Source organism: Choristoneura fumiferana, chromosome 8, assembly GCF_025370935.1.
Source record: "Choristoneura fumiferana chromosome 8, NRCan_CFum_1, whole genome shotgun sequence".
Lineage (NCBI taxonomy): Eukaryota > Metazoa > Arthropoda > Insecta > Lepidoptera > Tortricidae > Choristoneura > Choristoneura fumiferana.
The window spans coordinates 20,228,294-20,243,934 of record NC_133479.1 but is presented as its reverse complement, the minus strand read 5'-3'; the positions used below and the strand labels follow the sequence as shown (position 1 = coordinate 20,243,934).

General features: G+C 35.9%; 1 protein-coding gene across 1 annotated transcript in view; it reads left to right on the top strand.

Annotated features, from left to right (window-relative positions):
* The first annotated feature begins 438 nt into the window (after positions 1 to 438).
* Positions 439 to 15,641, top strand: part of LOC141430607 (unconventional myosin-Va-like) — a 23,644-nt gene continuing 8,441 nt past the window's right edge. The window contains 1 exon segment of the mRNA XM_074091394.1: positions 439 to 508. Coding sequence (XP_073947495.1) covers positions 439 to 508 — 70 coding nt within the window.

Here is a 15,641-nt window from a genome sequence, read left to right as displayed (position 1 = left end):
TGGTCACACAAAACACAATGCCGATCCAAACCATGCTGCTACAAGTGTGGCCAGGGTCACTCTGGGTCTACATGTGATGTTGAGGAGGACTGTGTTTCTTGCTTTTTATGTACTGGACACCATTTTGCAATAAGTAAACAGTGTCCAGAATTTGAAAGACAAAAAAATATTAAATTATCTATGGCACAAAGTTGTTTGTCTTACGCTGAGGCATCAAAGCTGCATCATCCAGTCAGCAAACCTTATGCAGATGTTCTATTATCTCCTCCACCACATCAAATTAATCAGTCTCAAATTAAACAGCCCAATCATCAGACTAACACACCAACATCATCATATTCATACAAAAAAACAGTTTTTCTCAAGCCTCGAGATAAACCTAAATATCAAAAAGGTTATGATAAAAGTGCTCATAATGATCTCATTAAAGAATATGATATGCCTTCTACATCTGGCAATGGTACTGCCATTCAGAAAGAAAAACCCAACAACAACCAACCCTCCATTAGTGAGCTCATCCTTGAGCTTATCAAATTACTATCTTCTTCAAACATAATACCGAACAACGTTGCAGATATAATTAGTTTTATTTCAAATATTATAAATGTCAATAATGGCCAACAGCAGCCACATTCTGCAGTGGAACTGTCGCAGCATAAAGAATAAAAAATCAGATTTACTATATTTAATAAATAAACTAAATCCTTTTCTTATAGCATTAAGTGAAACATGGCTCAGAGCAGACTCATGTTTCAAAATTCCTGGCTATGCATGCCTCCGTGAAGATAGGTCAGACGGACATGGCGGTGTAGCTATTCTTGTAAAAAATTCATTTCATTTTACATATCATCCAATACCATCCCATAGCAGCAATTTCTCTATAATTGCTGCAATTGTAAATAATATCTGTATAGTTTCATTGTATATTCCTCATCCATCATTAGTTATACTTAGGGAAATAAAATCCATCTTAGTTTCACTTCCTTCTCCTCTTGTCATCCTAGGAGATTTTAATTGTCATCATCAAGCATGGGGATGTAGCGATTCAAGTGACTTTGGTGATGAAATTTTAGACATTGTTGATTCTCTTAATCTCTGCATACTGAACACTGGTGCACACACGCCCAACAGCTCCACATGAAAATACAAGTGCTATTGATTTATCAATAAGTAGTTCCTCAATCGCCAGTACATTGTCTTGGGATGTACTTCCATGTACCTATGGCAGTGACCATTTTCCAGTGATAGTTTCATTCCCTTTCAAAATAAACCGTTCTTAAAAAGGACTTCTATGTTAAAGCATGTAATAATTAAAAATAAATGGGATGATTTTAAAAAACAATTGGACGATAAATTCAGTATCTTGCCAGATTTAAGACATCCTAGCCAAATTATAGAATCCTCCAATGCATTTGCCAAATTACTGACTGAAGCAGCAACTGAAGTTTTCCCAGTTAAAAATCTTCTGGTGCTAGGATTCCCTGTCCACCATGGTGGGATTCTGAATGCAGTACAGCTGTAAAAAGGCGAAAAGAAATGGAGTTAAGATATAGGGCTAACATGAACGAGGAAAACTACAACGATTTAGTGACCATAATAAAAGAAACTAAAAAGCTTTTGAAGAAAAAGAAAGTAGATAGCTGGAGAAATTTTTGCGCTTCCCTATCTCCTAATACACACACCTCTGAATCTGGAGGAAAATAAGGATGTTTAGAGGGGCTTTTGTTGATAACACTGCAACTAAAATAGAGCCTTCAGTAGTTGAAAAATTCTTAGATAAACTCGCTCCTCCATTTGTCACAACAATCCCATTGAAAATAGAGTCAGTTTCTTGCGACAGCGATAGCCAACATTTAAACAGTCTATTTTCACTATCTGAGCTGAAAAGTGTACTATCGTATGTAATTGACTCTGCACCGGGATGCGATGGCATTCCGTATTCATTTTTAGCAAATTCCAGCGACCAAATCCTAACCTATTACTTAAGCCTTCTTAACTTCATTTTCATTTCAGGCAATATTCCTCCAGAATGGAAAACACAGTTGGTGTTGCCATTACCTAAACCAAATAAACCCCGGAATGATCATAATTCACTCCGGCCAATAGCTTTATCGACCGTTTTACTTAAAATATTGGAACATATGGTTAAAAACCGCCTAGAGTGGTTATTTGAAACAAAAAAAACTCTACCGGACAACCAATTCGGTTTCCGCAAAAATAAAAGCACATCAGATTGCGTTGGTTTACTGGTTTCGGATATATTATTAGCTTTTTCTCAGAATAAATCGGTAGTAGCATGTTTTCTGGACATAAATTCGGCATATGACAATGTAAATAGAGATACTTATAAATAAATTGGTAAAATTGGGTGTTCCGACACGCCTCATTAATATAATTTCAGCAATGTTTCACGAAAGGATTATAAAATTAGTCTTAGATTCTGATACTTTATACAGAACTGTTTGGAAAGGTTTACCACAAGGTTCCGTTTTAAGCCCATTACTCTTTAATGTATATACTCATGATTTTCCGTCTATTCTAGTAAACCCTGTATTATCCATACAATACGCTGATGATTTGGTACTGTACTGTGCAGATAGCAGTGTCAGTGACGCTTGCGCAGTATTAAATACCAATCTTAAGCAACTGAAGTGCTACTTAGATACAAATGGTCTGGAGCTATCAATCACTAAAACAACAGCGGTCTTATTCTCAACCAGAACAAGGAAGTGTGATTTGAATCTAGTTTATGATGGTGCATTTATTCCACTTAACAACGAAGCTAAATATTTAGGTGTAGTTTTTGACAGTAGACTCTCGGCCAAAGCTCATTGCACATATGTAAAGATTAGATGTGAACGGTCTCTAAATATTTTAAGATGTCTGGCTGGAGTTTGGTGGGGTAGTCATCCATTTTACCTAAAACTAGTGTACAATGCTGTCATTAGAAGTGTATTGGATTACGGGTCTTTTTTGCTTCGTCCAGGTACAGATACCGCATTTGAAATTCTTAATAAAATCCAAAACAAGGCATTAAGAATAATACTGGGAGCCATGAAAACTAGCCCTGTTAATGCGATGCAGGTGGAATGTGTCGATCCACCGTTACATTTACGACAGCAATTCCTAGCAGATAGGTTTATTTTCCGTTCCATGCAATTCTCAAATCATCCCATTATACCTAAATTATCTTCTCTTCAAAAGAAATAGAAACATCTTCACACTGGCGCAATAAGAGTCCTCCTTTTATCATCAACAGTTACTTAAAATTTCTACCTCTGTCAAGTTCCCCATCGATACACAACTCTTCTTTATATAGTGTTAAATTTGAAGTTTTATTACTTAAGCCAGCGGTATTTCTTGATTTGGGTCTTATAAAGAATACTTCAAGTGCAAAGTCATTATTCAACCATTTCCTTGATGTCCGTTGGTCTGGATGGCATTATATATACACAGATGCATCCAAACCTACATTATCTAGCTGTGTGGGAGTTGGAGTGTATCACCACCAGTTCAATATTGTGCAAAAAATTAAACTTCCCCCAGAATCCTCAGTTTTTACTGGTGAAGCTTATGGGCTTTTCAAAGCTATTGAATATATTCATTTGATGAAATTAGGAAAATCCGTAATTTTTTCAGACTCAAAAGTAGCTTACAAGCATTACTACATCCTCCATTTAAACTAAAAAATATATATCCCATATTTTTTGATATTAGAGCTCTGTTACACGAGTGCAGTATCAAAGGTCTCGAGATTCAGTTTGTCTGGGTGCCAAGTCATTCTGGGATTTATGGAAATGAGAAAGCTGACAATCTGGCTCTCGAGGCCGTTCATTCGGGGATCTTTTCCCCTATAAAATTACACCCATGATCTCCTAGCCCTTCCTAAAAGGTATTTACGGAACTCCTGGGAGTTCTTTTGGTTTTGGAGTTCTCTAGAGACCGGAAATTATTATTATAATTTACAACAAAAAATTCCACTGAGACCATGGTTTTATAATTCAAAATTAGGCAGAAGAGAAACATCCATATTGACTCGGATGAGACTGGGCCATACGTGCGCCCCTTCTCATCTGTTTAGATTCAACATAATCAATAGTGAAGCATGTGAATGTGGAGCCGCGGTGGCTGACCTAAATCACATCTTTCTATCCTGTCCATTATATGACAGAACTTCGTTTTTGGAATCATTAGTATCCCACAATATACCACTACCTACAAGCATATTTTCCTTGCTCACCTTTCCCATATATATAATATAATTGCATCCTTTATTTCTAAAAATGATATTAAAGTATAGTATTTACAAATTTATGTAATTTATTTTGCCTTTGTGTTCTACCTACCCTGACCTTCTATATTCCAAATTCCGTCTACCAAACTACCCTTTCCCGCGTCCAATTTCCCTAACTTGAAAATGGCTAAGGGCAACACTAAAGCCCAAGTCCAGTAACAAAAAAAAAAAAAAAAAAAAACTAGCAGACTGCTAGCACAGCGTTTATGAATCATACTTCTGACAACGCGTCTACAGCTTAATCAGTCTGCTAGGTAACAGACCGATCACCTCAATAAAGGATTTTTTATGAATAAGGCTGTTAGCGTTTGCGAAATTAAAAGTTTGAATGAAACAGGTTGTCAAACTTTACGTGCAAGAAGGTAGTACCCGCAAGGTCCCGCGCTTTTTTATGTCAGATCTGGTGCTGATCGCTGTGTTGCCAAAATAATTATGAATAAAACAATTATTATTTGGCGAGCAAAAAACTCGAGCAAACTTTATGAAAACGTTAGATTAAAATAGGTGAATAAGAAAACGAATCACAATTGTATACTAAGTAATTTTATTACAAAGCGATCGGGGTTTTTTAAACTTGGTTAGTATTGAGAAGGAATGTTATAAAAGAAATTGGTAAAACTATGTTAAATCAAAAGCCCAATAGACAGACGTCAAGTTCAAATGCCATTTAGTTTCAAATCATGGAGACTGTACCAGCATACTAATTCGTAATCAGACGTGTAACAAACAATAGACAAACAGCCGCGGGAGCGCGCGCTTCCCATGGGAACTGTGTAATAAGTTCTTATGTTGTTTTGATGTATTTTAAGAGCTTTAGGTTCCCTATCATCAATCATCATCAGCTCCGGCTGATGAACAGAATGTGAATTCACCCAGTCAACTTTAAGTTACAAAATTTTGTATCGAAGAAATTTCAACTTCCATGACATTCCGCCGATGAATCTAAATTGTAACCTTGTTATATTTCAAATAAATTCTTTCTTTCTTTCTTTCTTCATACGAATTGAAATTCGGTGATAATAACGGATAATTGTTTATTGTTACTTATAATACATTAATATATACATACATTGCTACATGTAATAATTTAATATAAATAATTTCGTATATTTTATACTGTCGGCAGGCTATTCGTTTGTGGAACTCCTTACCGATTGACTTAGACGCGCAAAGTCTTTGTCACTATTTTAAATCTATGCTTAAGAGCACTATCTGTCATTTGTAATTATTAGCCTTATTATAATTATTTATTTTATTTGTTGCTGTTTATCTCATACTAATATTTATTTTTGGACGTATATTATATGTACGATATAATTATGTATGTATTCGTAGATGTATTGTGTTACGTTTAAATTGTTCTTATCTACTTTTGATGCACCACCTGTTGTAAACTAGTCCTTCCTTCTTTAGCTGTAAGGTTGCCTGGAAGAGATCGCTCTTAAGGCGATAAGGTCTATTGCTCACCTTGTATTTTTTTTCTCTGTGTTGTTTTCTGTATCGCTTACTATGTCTGGTGTACAATAAAGAGTCTTTGTATTGTATTGTATTGTATTAATTTGGTTTAATTCAATAATCGGAATTGTTTTTAATATGTATTTAATGTTGTGTATTTAACATTGTGTTTGAAAAACGATTATTATTATTTTTTATTTACAAACAAATACCAGCAGAATATTGATAAATCAGATTTTTCTTTGAAATTTCCTCAATAACCCTGCTGCAACTTGCAATTAACTTAATATTATGATTGGTTATTTGGAGTCTTTTTGTATTTTTTTATTTCAACTCCAAATTTGTTCCTTTTACGGGTATCCCGTGAAACCATATCGAAAATACAAACTGAGACATGGATGCACAGACAACCAGAAAAGAGACAGCGCTGGGAATCGAACCCAGGTCCTCAGCAATCCGTGCTGCGTGCTATAACCCCTACACCACCGCTGGACAGGAATTTAGACACGAATTTTTCCTATGCATACATATCTCAGGTTGCTTATTTCTACTACGCTAGGTACTTATGCAGCAGCACTATTTCTTTCGATGAGAGCGAAACATAGATGTCGCTAGTGCTGCTGCATAAGTAGCGTAGTAGAAATAAGCAACCTGAGATATGTATGTATGCATAGGAAAAATTCGTGTCTAAATTCTTGTCCAGCGGTGGTGTAGGGGTTATAGCACGCAGCACGGATTGCTGAGGACCTGGGTTCGATTCCCAGCGCTGGTCTCTTTTTCTGGTTTGTCTGTGCATCCATGTCTCAGTTTGTATTTTCGATATTAACTTAATAAATCGGATAGTTTATTCAGAGATGTACGGACCCTCGGTGCGTAAGTCTGACTCGCACTTGGCCAGTTTTTATAAGAGAGTTATAAGAGAAATTATTGTCAATGAAATCAAATAAGAATCTAGAGCACATAAACCTCTATTGTTTACTATACAGTCTAATGAATGGGATATTGTCATCACAAAAAATATATATATTATTGATTTCAAAGTTCAAGGGAGTTATCTTACTTTATTGGGTCGCGCGATAACAAGAGGTAATGATTTCTTTCAGTTCTTTAATTTAAAATTAAGTGGGTATAATGAATTAATTCTCGTTGTTTAATCATACCGTCTTGCTTCCGATGAATGATTTATACAAATTATTTGAAAATAACTAAAAATGTTTTCGGATGATAAATATAAAAAAAAACTCGACTTGAACTTGCTTGCTTTCTTAGACATTACTGAAATATCCTATGTCAAAGTCAAAATCTTTATTCCATTTATTGTATAAAATCACTTATGAATGCCAAAAAACTTACCTCCGGTTCGGAAAACCTTCTGTTGAGAAGAATCCGGCAAGAAACTCAACGAGGTATATTTTTTTAAAACAGATTTCTATACAGCACAAGTATTTTAACAAAACTTTATTTTTAACACAGTAGATTCGCTATTTGAAGTAAAGGGATCGCCCATGCGGATCAGAAGTATTTCCAAATATCCTTGTCCATGATATAATCATTAATTTTATAATACGCCTTAAATATTAATGTCTTCTTGACAATAGATTTGAATTTTGTATCCGTTTCATTAGTAATATTTTTTGGAATTTTATTATAAAAACGTATGCAATTTCCCAGAAATTACTTTTTGGCTTTAGCCAGTCTGTAAGATGGAACTTTAAGTTTCCCTGTATTTCTAGTAGCCTTTGGCTTAATGACGTTGGTGGGTAAATCACATATGTTCTTCCTAACATACATGATTAAGTATTTCAAATATACTGAGCTATTTTGTTAAATATATGTTAGGTATTTTAATTATACTGAGCGGCAAAAAATCTGACACTAAAATGTTTGCAGAAATAGGTAATTTTGTATGTAGAATGGGCCAAATTTTGTGCCGTGAGTCGTGAGTATATCATACACTTCTTTTTAGTCCAGTTTCAGTTCAGTTTTTTTTTTAATTGTATCCCAGTAGTTTCGGAGATAAGGAAGAAAGGTAGTAATTTTTCGCTTATTTCCTTAAATAACTATTCAAAACTGTTCCATCATAATATGTTCTACAATTTTAGCCGTAAGACTATTGTTTCAGACTTGTACTAGGTATTATTTATTTTGTGGTTGTCAACAAAGAACAAATATGGTTGCTTAACTGAAGATCAGTCAAGCAACCATTTGCTAAATCAGCGGGGTTAAAGTGATTCGTTTCTCGTTCTATAGGTACGTTTTACACCGTTGTACGGGTATATTCCAAGTAACTACTAAAATATCGCTAGCATTTTAGTAAATATGTAGCCAACTTTCATAAAGGAAAGCGTATTTCCGGCAAGCTATCGTCTCATTTCCACAACAGTTTATTGGACGCTGTGTTTGCTGTAATTTGGTCGGCAAACAGCAAAAGCAATCAACTATTTTGTACGAAGCTTTTTCCGGGATAATCCGGAAAAATATAAGTCAGACTCTATTATGATCATGATCATTAAGTACGTCAACCTAAAATGTATTTCGATAAAGGAAATGTACTGTTTTGAGGATTTTTGTAACAAGCTGGATACAGTTTTTATTTACAAAAATACAGTTGTTTGAGTTTTTTGTTGTGGTTTTTGGTTTATGTGGTTTAAAAAATATATTTTTTTAATTGTATACTCATGTTTTAAAATAACGTAAATTAATATTTAAATACCTAATTGAATATCTTAACATGACACCAATAAATAAACCATTATATATAGAACAAGTCTGGTGTAAAGATTTTTTAGGTGGGTATTTTTTTTTAATTCGAGTGGCGTAGCGTCCTTGGCGGGGCCCCATGTTAATAATTTGTTTGGGGGCCCTTATGAAGGATAAAGATTTCTCACAAAAAAAAAAAAATGTTTGCATAAAATTAAAAGAAAATTTATTCATCATATATTATCTATCTGTCACTTTTTCCAATTTTTTTAAAAACGCTTACAATCGTCGCTTAGGTACGTTATTGATACGTCAGATACGGCAGTAGCTACGACGCCCCTGCTATCTACTAAAATTATACACAAAAAAAAAGGTTGACCGATCGACATCTTGGCTGGGCAAATGCTTTGGTGGGTGGCTTGCGGGCTAGGTTTGTCCAGCCATACCGAAGACGACTTTGCAGAACATGTAAGTGTTTATCTCCCGTTTGCTATTCAAATATTCATCCACAACCCCAGTCACGCGATTCAGCAACCCAGGGACTGAAAAATACTAGCTCACGTAGCATTTATAGCACTGCGCAGCTATTACTACGGCCTATTTCGTTTTGTAAAACCTAAGTAGGTTCGGAAGTAGTCGGCTATATTATTCCCTGGAGGTCTTGCCTCGAGAGATATTGCTCTGCTGATTTTATCAATCTAATGCGGTGGTTCCTTTGTGAATTGATGGAAGAAAGCTTTTAACTCGTTGTTGTGGTACCTACCTAGTTTTGTATTAAGATTTCCTTAGGGAAACGAGACACTCACGTATAAAAATTCGAACTATTATTTTGTGTTTTATGGTGAATTCACATACACACACAAAACGAGAATATAATAAAATGATTAAACAAATTAAAACAGAAACAAAAGGAAAACCGATTTTTAAAAAATACGACTTTTAAAGTATCCATTTACGGTATCCTACACATACAGTATGTAGAGTAGACTATTAAAATTCCCTGTTTTTTTTTAAACCTAATGTCTCATTATTGAAAACAGCTATCGGTTCGCATCGCATTGTCGGCGTTCGCGTCGACATAGAGTGTCCTGCTTTTATATTTTTAATTAGTGCAAACTTTTCCCTTTTCCGGAAGTTGGCCAACATGGAATTGCTAAATAAACCCCACGTACTTCACGTACCGGCTGCTCACGTTAGCTCATGGTAAAAGTCCCGTCAGATGGCGTTAAAAATCAGACTGTCGAATTTTTCGTGATGTTTTTTTGTAATTTTTAGAATATCCGTAGAATACTAATAGTTGAGTTTATTATTTGCGAAAACAATTTAGAATTGCCGATTTTTTGAGACTACAGTCGAACGGAAATAGTGTGCCAATTCTGAGATTTCAGGGCTCAAATTTAGGTGTCAGGTACAGCCTTATACGGACACTAGGAGCTCACGCACACATGCAAATAGACAGCGCCAACTAGTGAAAATTATTGCATCACTTTTCTAGGCTTTCGGAAGGCTTTCGGCGTAAGCTACTACAAAATATTCATATATTTTTTTTTCGGGTCACGAATATTTGTATCAACTGTACTTTTGCCCTTAAAATGTTCAAATATCTAGATAATATGAGTGTTTCATATGCGACGATATAGAATTAGATGAATCGTGTCAGAGTCCAGGAATCTAATCTTATGTGATTTTTGGCTTTGGACTTGGAGATTGTCGAGTATGATATTGTGCTCAAGTTGGTAACCACATATGATGCTCTTGTGACATACATACTTTGATAATCATGCATTACATGCGAGTGTTACTCCTATTTCTTCGAATATTGGAGACGAAATCTTTCCGTGTTTTATTCTACCTACCAGTCTTGATTGCAGTTATCTTTTGAGTTGAAGGTTGCGATAATTCTTTGTATTGTATGTATACCGAGGTACAGAAATGGTCATTTTGGAAAGCTGAAGAACGGAAGGCCGTAATGCTGTATAAGTGTGTCAACTACCCTGATGCGTAAAACAGTTCATGTGTAGTGGTACATAGTAGGCTGGAAAGGAAACAGCCTCGTTGAAGCTATCGGTATGTAGAATCCTGCTGGAAACGACGTTTCATATTTTGAATCTTTATTTATACGTGGATAATACTATCATCATCATCACCATCATTATCGTGGTCTGGTTGTTTATATATATATCTAGAGGGTCTTTTTCCTCATAAGCTTTAGAATTTCCGTGTAATTTTTCAAGACAGGTACTGCTGTGTCCTTAAAAGGGCAGACCTAACGCTTTACGACGGTGCTGGTGGGCATCGTACGGTAGTAAGCGAGGACCTCTGGGGAGCTAGTACAGTCTCCATGTTTTCAATTGTCGTTTTGTGTCGTGGGTGTGCCAGATAATAAAAATTCTTAGATATAGTTGTGAATTTCCAGGTGTAGAGCTTTATTGTGCTAGCTGCTCGAGGAAGACCTGAATGCGTTCAAGCGTGTTGCTGCGGGATGCAAGTTAATACTATAAAAATGTTGCAAGTATTACGCTTGCGTTATATTAGCGATTAGATTACGCTTGAATCATTCCAAGTACATTTTTTGTTAGATCCGAAGGAATTTGTTTTGGAGTTTTCGACGGTAAATTCAGAACTTTACTTCCTATATATTTATTTGTATTTAGTATGAATAATGAGAATACAGGCTACATGTAGGCATCTACATGTTTCTACGATAAATAAAGAACATTCTGACTCCAAAGCAAATCGGATCTCGTTTTGAACGGTATGCCCAGTATTTCAACCAAGTGGTAGAAATTCGTTCAAGAATTCCCACAAATTGCGAGAAATACCGAGATTACATCTGAATATATTTATACTTACAAGAGATACTTACCTATTTACTCAATTGATGATTAGCTGCTTGACGACGACCGGAGTCTTTCAGTGCTCACCCTACACGCGTATGAGCAAAATTCCTTCTTGATGCGAACCGATTGCGGTTTAGGAACTAATCTTATGAACTTTTTTTTCCTCCCGACCCGTGGTCCAACTACTATGTCCAACTGGTTGCACCACGGGGAAGCAAGTTTACTCATCGTCAACCGATTGCACCACGGAGAAGCAAAATCAGTAGTCCAATTCTGGAAAGTATGTTTATCCATGGTCCTACTGGGTGGGTCCAATTAGTTCAACTAGTTGAACTACCACTTGAACTCTGTGGAATCGGGGTTCGGACTGTTGGTTTCACTGTATTCAGAATAAACTACATAGTTGTTGGGTTTCATGCGACTTTTAATTTTATAAAAATGCAGTAATGATAGTACCTATTCTGATACACATGACCCAAGGTAATTTTACTTCCCCATGGTGCAAATGGTTCAACATAGCAATTGTTCATATGCCCTTTGGACAATAGCCCTTCAGTTGTACCACGGGTTACAGCAATTAGTTGCAGAAAAAAAAGTAGTCTGAGAATTGAACCATCCTGGGTAAGTTTAGGTTCCCGTGGTGCAACCAGATAGCAGTTGGACCACGGGTCGGGAGGGATTTTTCCCTTTGTGCAGGACGGTAACTATAGCCACGCAGCGATTTTCCCTCGCTCGTGCCTAAAATATCACATTTTTCAAAATACTACATTACTTATATTATACTTCGCGAGTTCGCATATTGTTGTATTTTCGTTATTATTTTTGTGCGTTTAGAGAATAAATATTTATTTCTATTTCTATTTCTTATTACATTATTCATTAAAATTCCCACTATACCAGATGTCCGAAATAAGATATTCCACAAAAAAAACACTTCTTGTGTAATCTTCGATTTTGTAATGTGGCGCATGGTATTTTAGGCACGAGCGCCCTCTTTCTGGTATAGCTTGGATTATTCGAAACAGATGCAAGGTCGTGCTCCTACTACAGTCTCCTACTGGTAGGAGCACGAACACAATATATATACTAATTCTCCTATTAGTAGGAGCATGAATACCTGTATGTACTGATTTTCCTACTGAAAACCAGATGTATGGAATAGTATCATTTAGTCTAAAAAAACTAAAACACAGGTGGTCTAAGAAGCAATAGGTCATGCAGCCTATCAGTATAACGCAAAAGTATTCTGAAATGTAAAATTTAGCAATATGCGGAATAAAATTATGAACAGATAGAGATGGACCTGAAATAGGATTTATATTCTCAGAGTATGTAACCAATGTGGTTGATCAATGAAATGACATTGGTCTAAAGAAATTGTAAACTTAGTACACTGTCATTATAAGATATTGACAATTTAGAAAGTGGTTCATTGTTCGAATTGGTCTGGTCACAGTGAGAAGTGGTCAATTTAGTGAGAAGACGTTATGAAAATCATCATCATCATCATGATCATCTCAGCAGTAGGACGTTCACTGTTGGACAGAGGGCTCCAACCATAACCTCCAGTTGCTTCGGTTGGCAGCGGCCCCACCGTGGACCCACGGCTTTAACCAAATCATCCGTCCATCTCGTTGGTGGACGTCCTACGCTGCGCTTGCCGATCCGCGGTCTCCACTCGAGTACAATACAATACAATACAATAACTCTTTATTGCACACCAAAAAACAGTAAACAGTACAGAGAACACAAGTATATACATAGAGATTTTCTAAGGTAAGCAATAGGCGGCCTTATCGCTTCAGAGCGATCTCTTCCAGGCAACCTTTACAAGGAACAGAATAAGGAATACATTTTAGCAGTACGAGTACTTTTCGGCCCCAACGGCAATCCTATACTTTGCGGAGGTTCACAATATCAATGAACTGAATCAATTGCTTTGCTCACCCGTGACTTTTATATAGCTACGTTTATGCATGAAATGTGTGTTCATGCAGTTCCTCCACCTGCCACTGTCGGAATACGCACAAATCATCAAACACATCTATCACCACCACCACACTACACTGACGCGTTTCGAACTCGACCAGATCTCATCTTTAGAGCAACACAAACGTTCACCATACTACCAGATGTTAGAAATAGTAAAAGATATAAAGATATTATTATAAAGGTCGTGGGTGAGCAAAGTAAATATTTCAGTTCACCTATAGGTACAAAAATATATTATGTAGTACTTACTGTACAGTCACCACCATAAAGCGTGAAGCTGTCTAGGTGCTGAAGAATATCTGAACATGATTATATTTTTATTGTGCATTACGTAAATGCGTGTTCCGATAATTTTTAAATGTTTAGACAGCTCCGCTATGTGTTGTGGCGTCAGTACGAATATATCACGAAATAGAAGTATGCAAATCACGTAAACGATATCTTGAGCATGAAAGAATAAAACAAAGATAATTATAACATTTTTAATAATAGGGAGACTATTTTACAAGGTCCTAAAATTACCCTTACCTACTCACCCATAAAGTAGAGGCAGCATCCAAAATAGATCTTGTATACTTAGCGTAGCTTAGCAGCAGTAAAAAAAAAAACAAAGTAGTTGAGATGGCTGTTCTACTTTTGTCATTGATAATTCCTATATCATATAACTTAGATTGAGAAGTGAGTGAGAGAAAAACTGCAATCCCCTAAAGAAATTAAGTCTTAGAAAATAATGTCTATTTGTGCTGCAGGCAGTGTGGATGTCGTCGCTCGATCGTGGGATTTACAGCTAATAATTAATTAACTTAATTTTTGACTATCTTTTACACAGTAAGAGTTAGGATTCTAGTGTCTTGGAGAAATTAACTTCGTTTGACTATAGTGCCCCCTCAAAGTTAACAATCAAAAATAACACGGTGTATAATATCTTTATAGTGCAGACATTTACAGCTTATAGTTTTACCAAGTGTCTAGGTATGCTTCATCGTAATCAGTCGTAAGTCTATTCATGGTAAAAGTTGTATCTTTATTTTATAACAATAGATTTCTTAAAAACAAAAAAATAATTATATTCACGATTCGATACTACACGTTGTCTTTAGTGTTATACTTATATTTTTGTGACAACCTATATATTCCTCAATTTAATCCGCAAGATCTTGTAAAATCAAAAAATATTGAAAGTCATAATAATCAAATCATATAGGTAACGAACAATTGACACCTCACTGACGTCACGCCCAAACTGAAAGAGACGTATATATTATTTGACAATATGGTACTGTTTTCGATGATTGTCATTTTTTGAAATAAGAACGGTGGTTTAATCATCTGTAAAGGTATTAAGTACTTATGTAGCAAGAGGTGTAAGTAACTGTTGAATCTTCGGCTCCTATCCATGAGACTACCGGGCCAATTGCATAATAGGTAAAGTACAAGCTAAGAGTATTGGTGAATTTTAATACAAAATCGCTAATACTATTAGCTTTGTACTTTGTTATGTATTACGTACTTGTCTCAGAAAATAATTTGAAGTCCATTATGAATCTGAAAAGTTAAATATATTTAGTGAGCAAAAACAGTAAAAGGAAAGACAAACGAAGGAACAAAATAAAACTCATTTATAATTTTAAGTTTATCTTTTTTTCCATACATTTAGGAGATAATCTTAATAAACCGGCCAAGAAAAAAAGTCATTTGATCAAAAACCTAAACCTGCTCCGCGCAAAATAATATCTTCACTGCTGCGGATCGAGCGAGTGAAGCGAGCGAGATCGATGTAGGTGGCGGATGCGACTCTGTTGGGTCAGGTTGAAGGCAAGGGCGGCGAGTGAGGCGGCAGCCCGGCTCGACCTTCGTTTGGAGTTTTTTTTTTATTCAGACTTTTATTAGAGGAGAGAGAGAGAGAGAGAGAGAGAGAGAGAGAGAGATCATAGAGTTGACTTTGCGAGTTCGTTTCGTCACTGACGCGTAACAGAGGGATTTTGCTAAACAAGTGTAGTGAAATGAAACCGACCGACTGCGAGTTTGATTCGCGCACAAAGGGTTGCGCACCATCTATACAATATTCATTGGACATTAGCAAAAAAAAGGCAAAAAAAAACACGTTTGTTTTATGGGAGCCCTCTTTAAATATTTATTTTATTCTGTTTTTAGTATTTGTTGTTATAGAGGGCCGCATAATCTGTGAAATATTTCAACTGTCTAACTCTCACGGTTCTTGAGAAACAGCCTGGTGACAGCCGGACGGACAAACGACCAACGAAGTCTTAGTAATAGGGTTTTGGGTACCGAACCATAAAATCGAGTTGACCTTTTATCTTATTTTGTAATTTCACTAAACTGGTTGAGGTTTATAACTT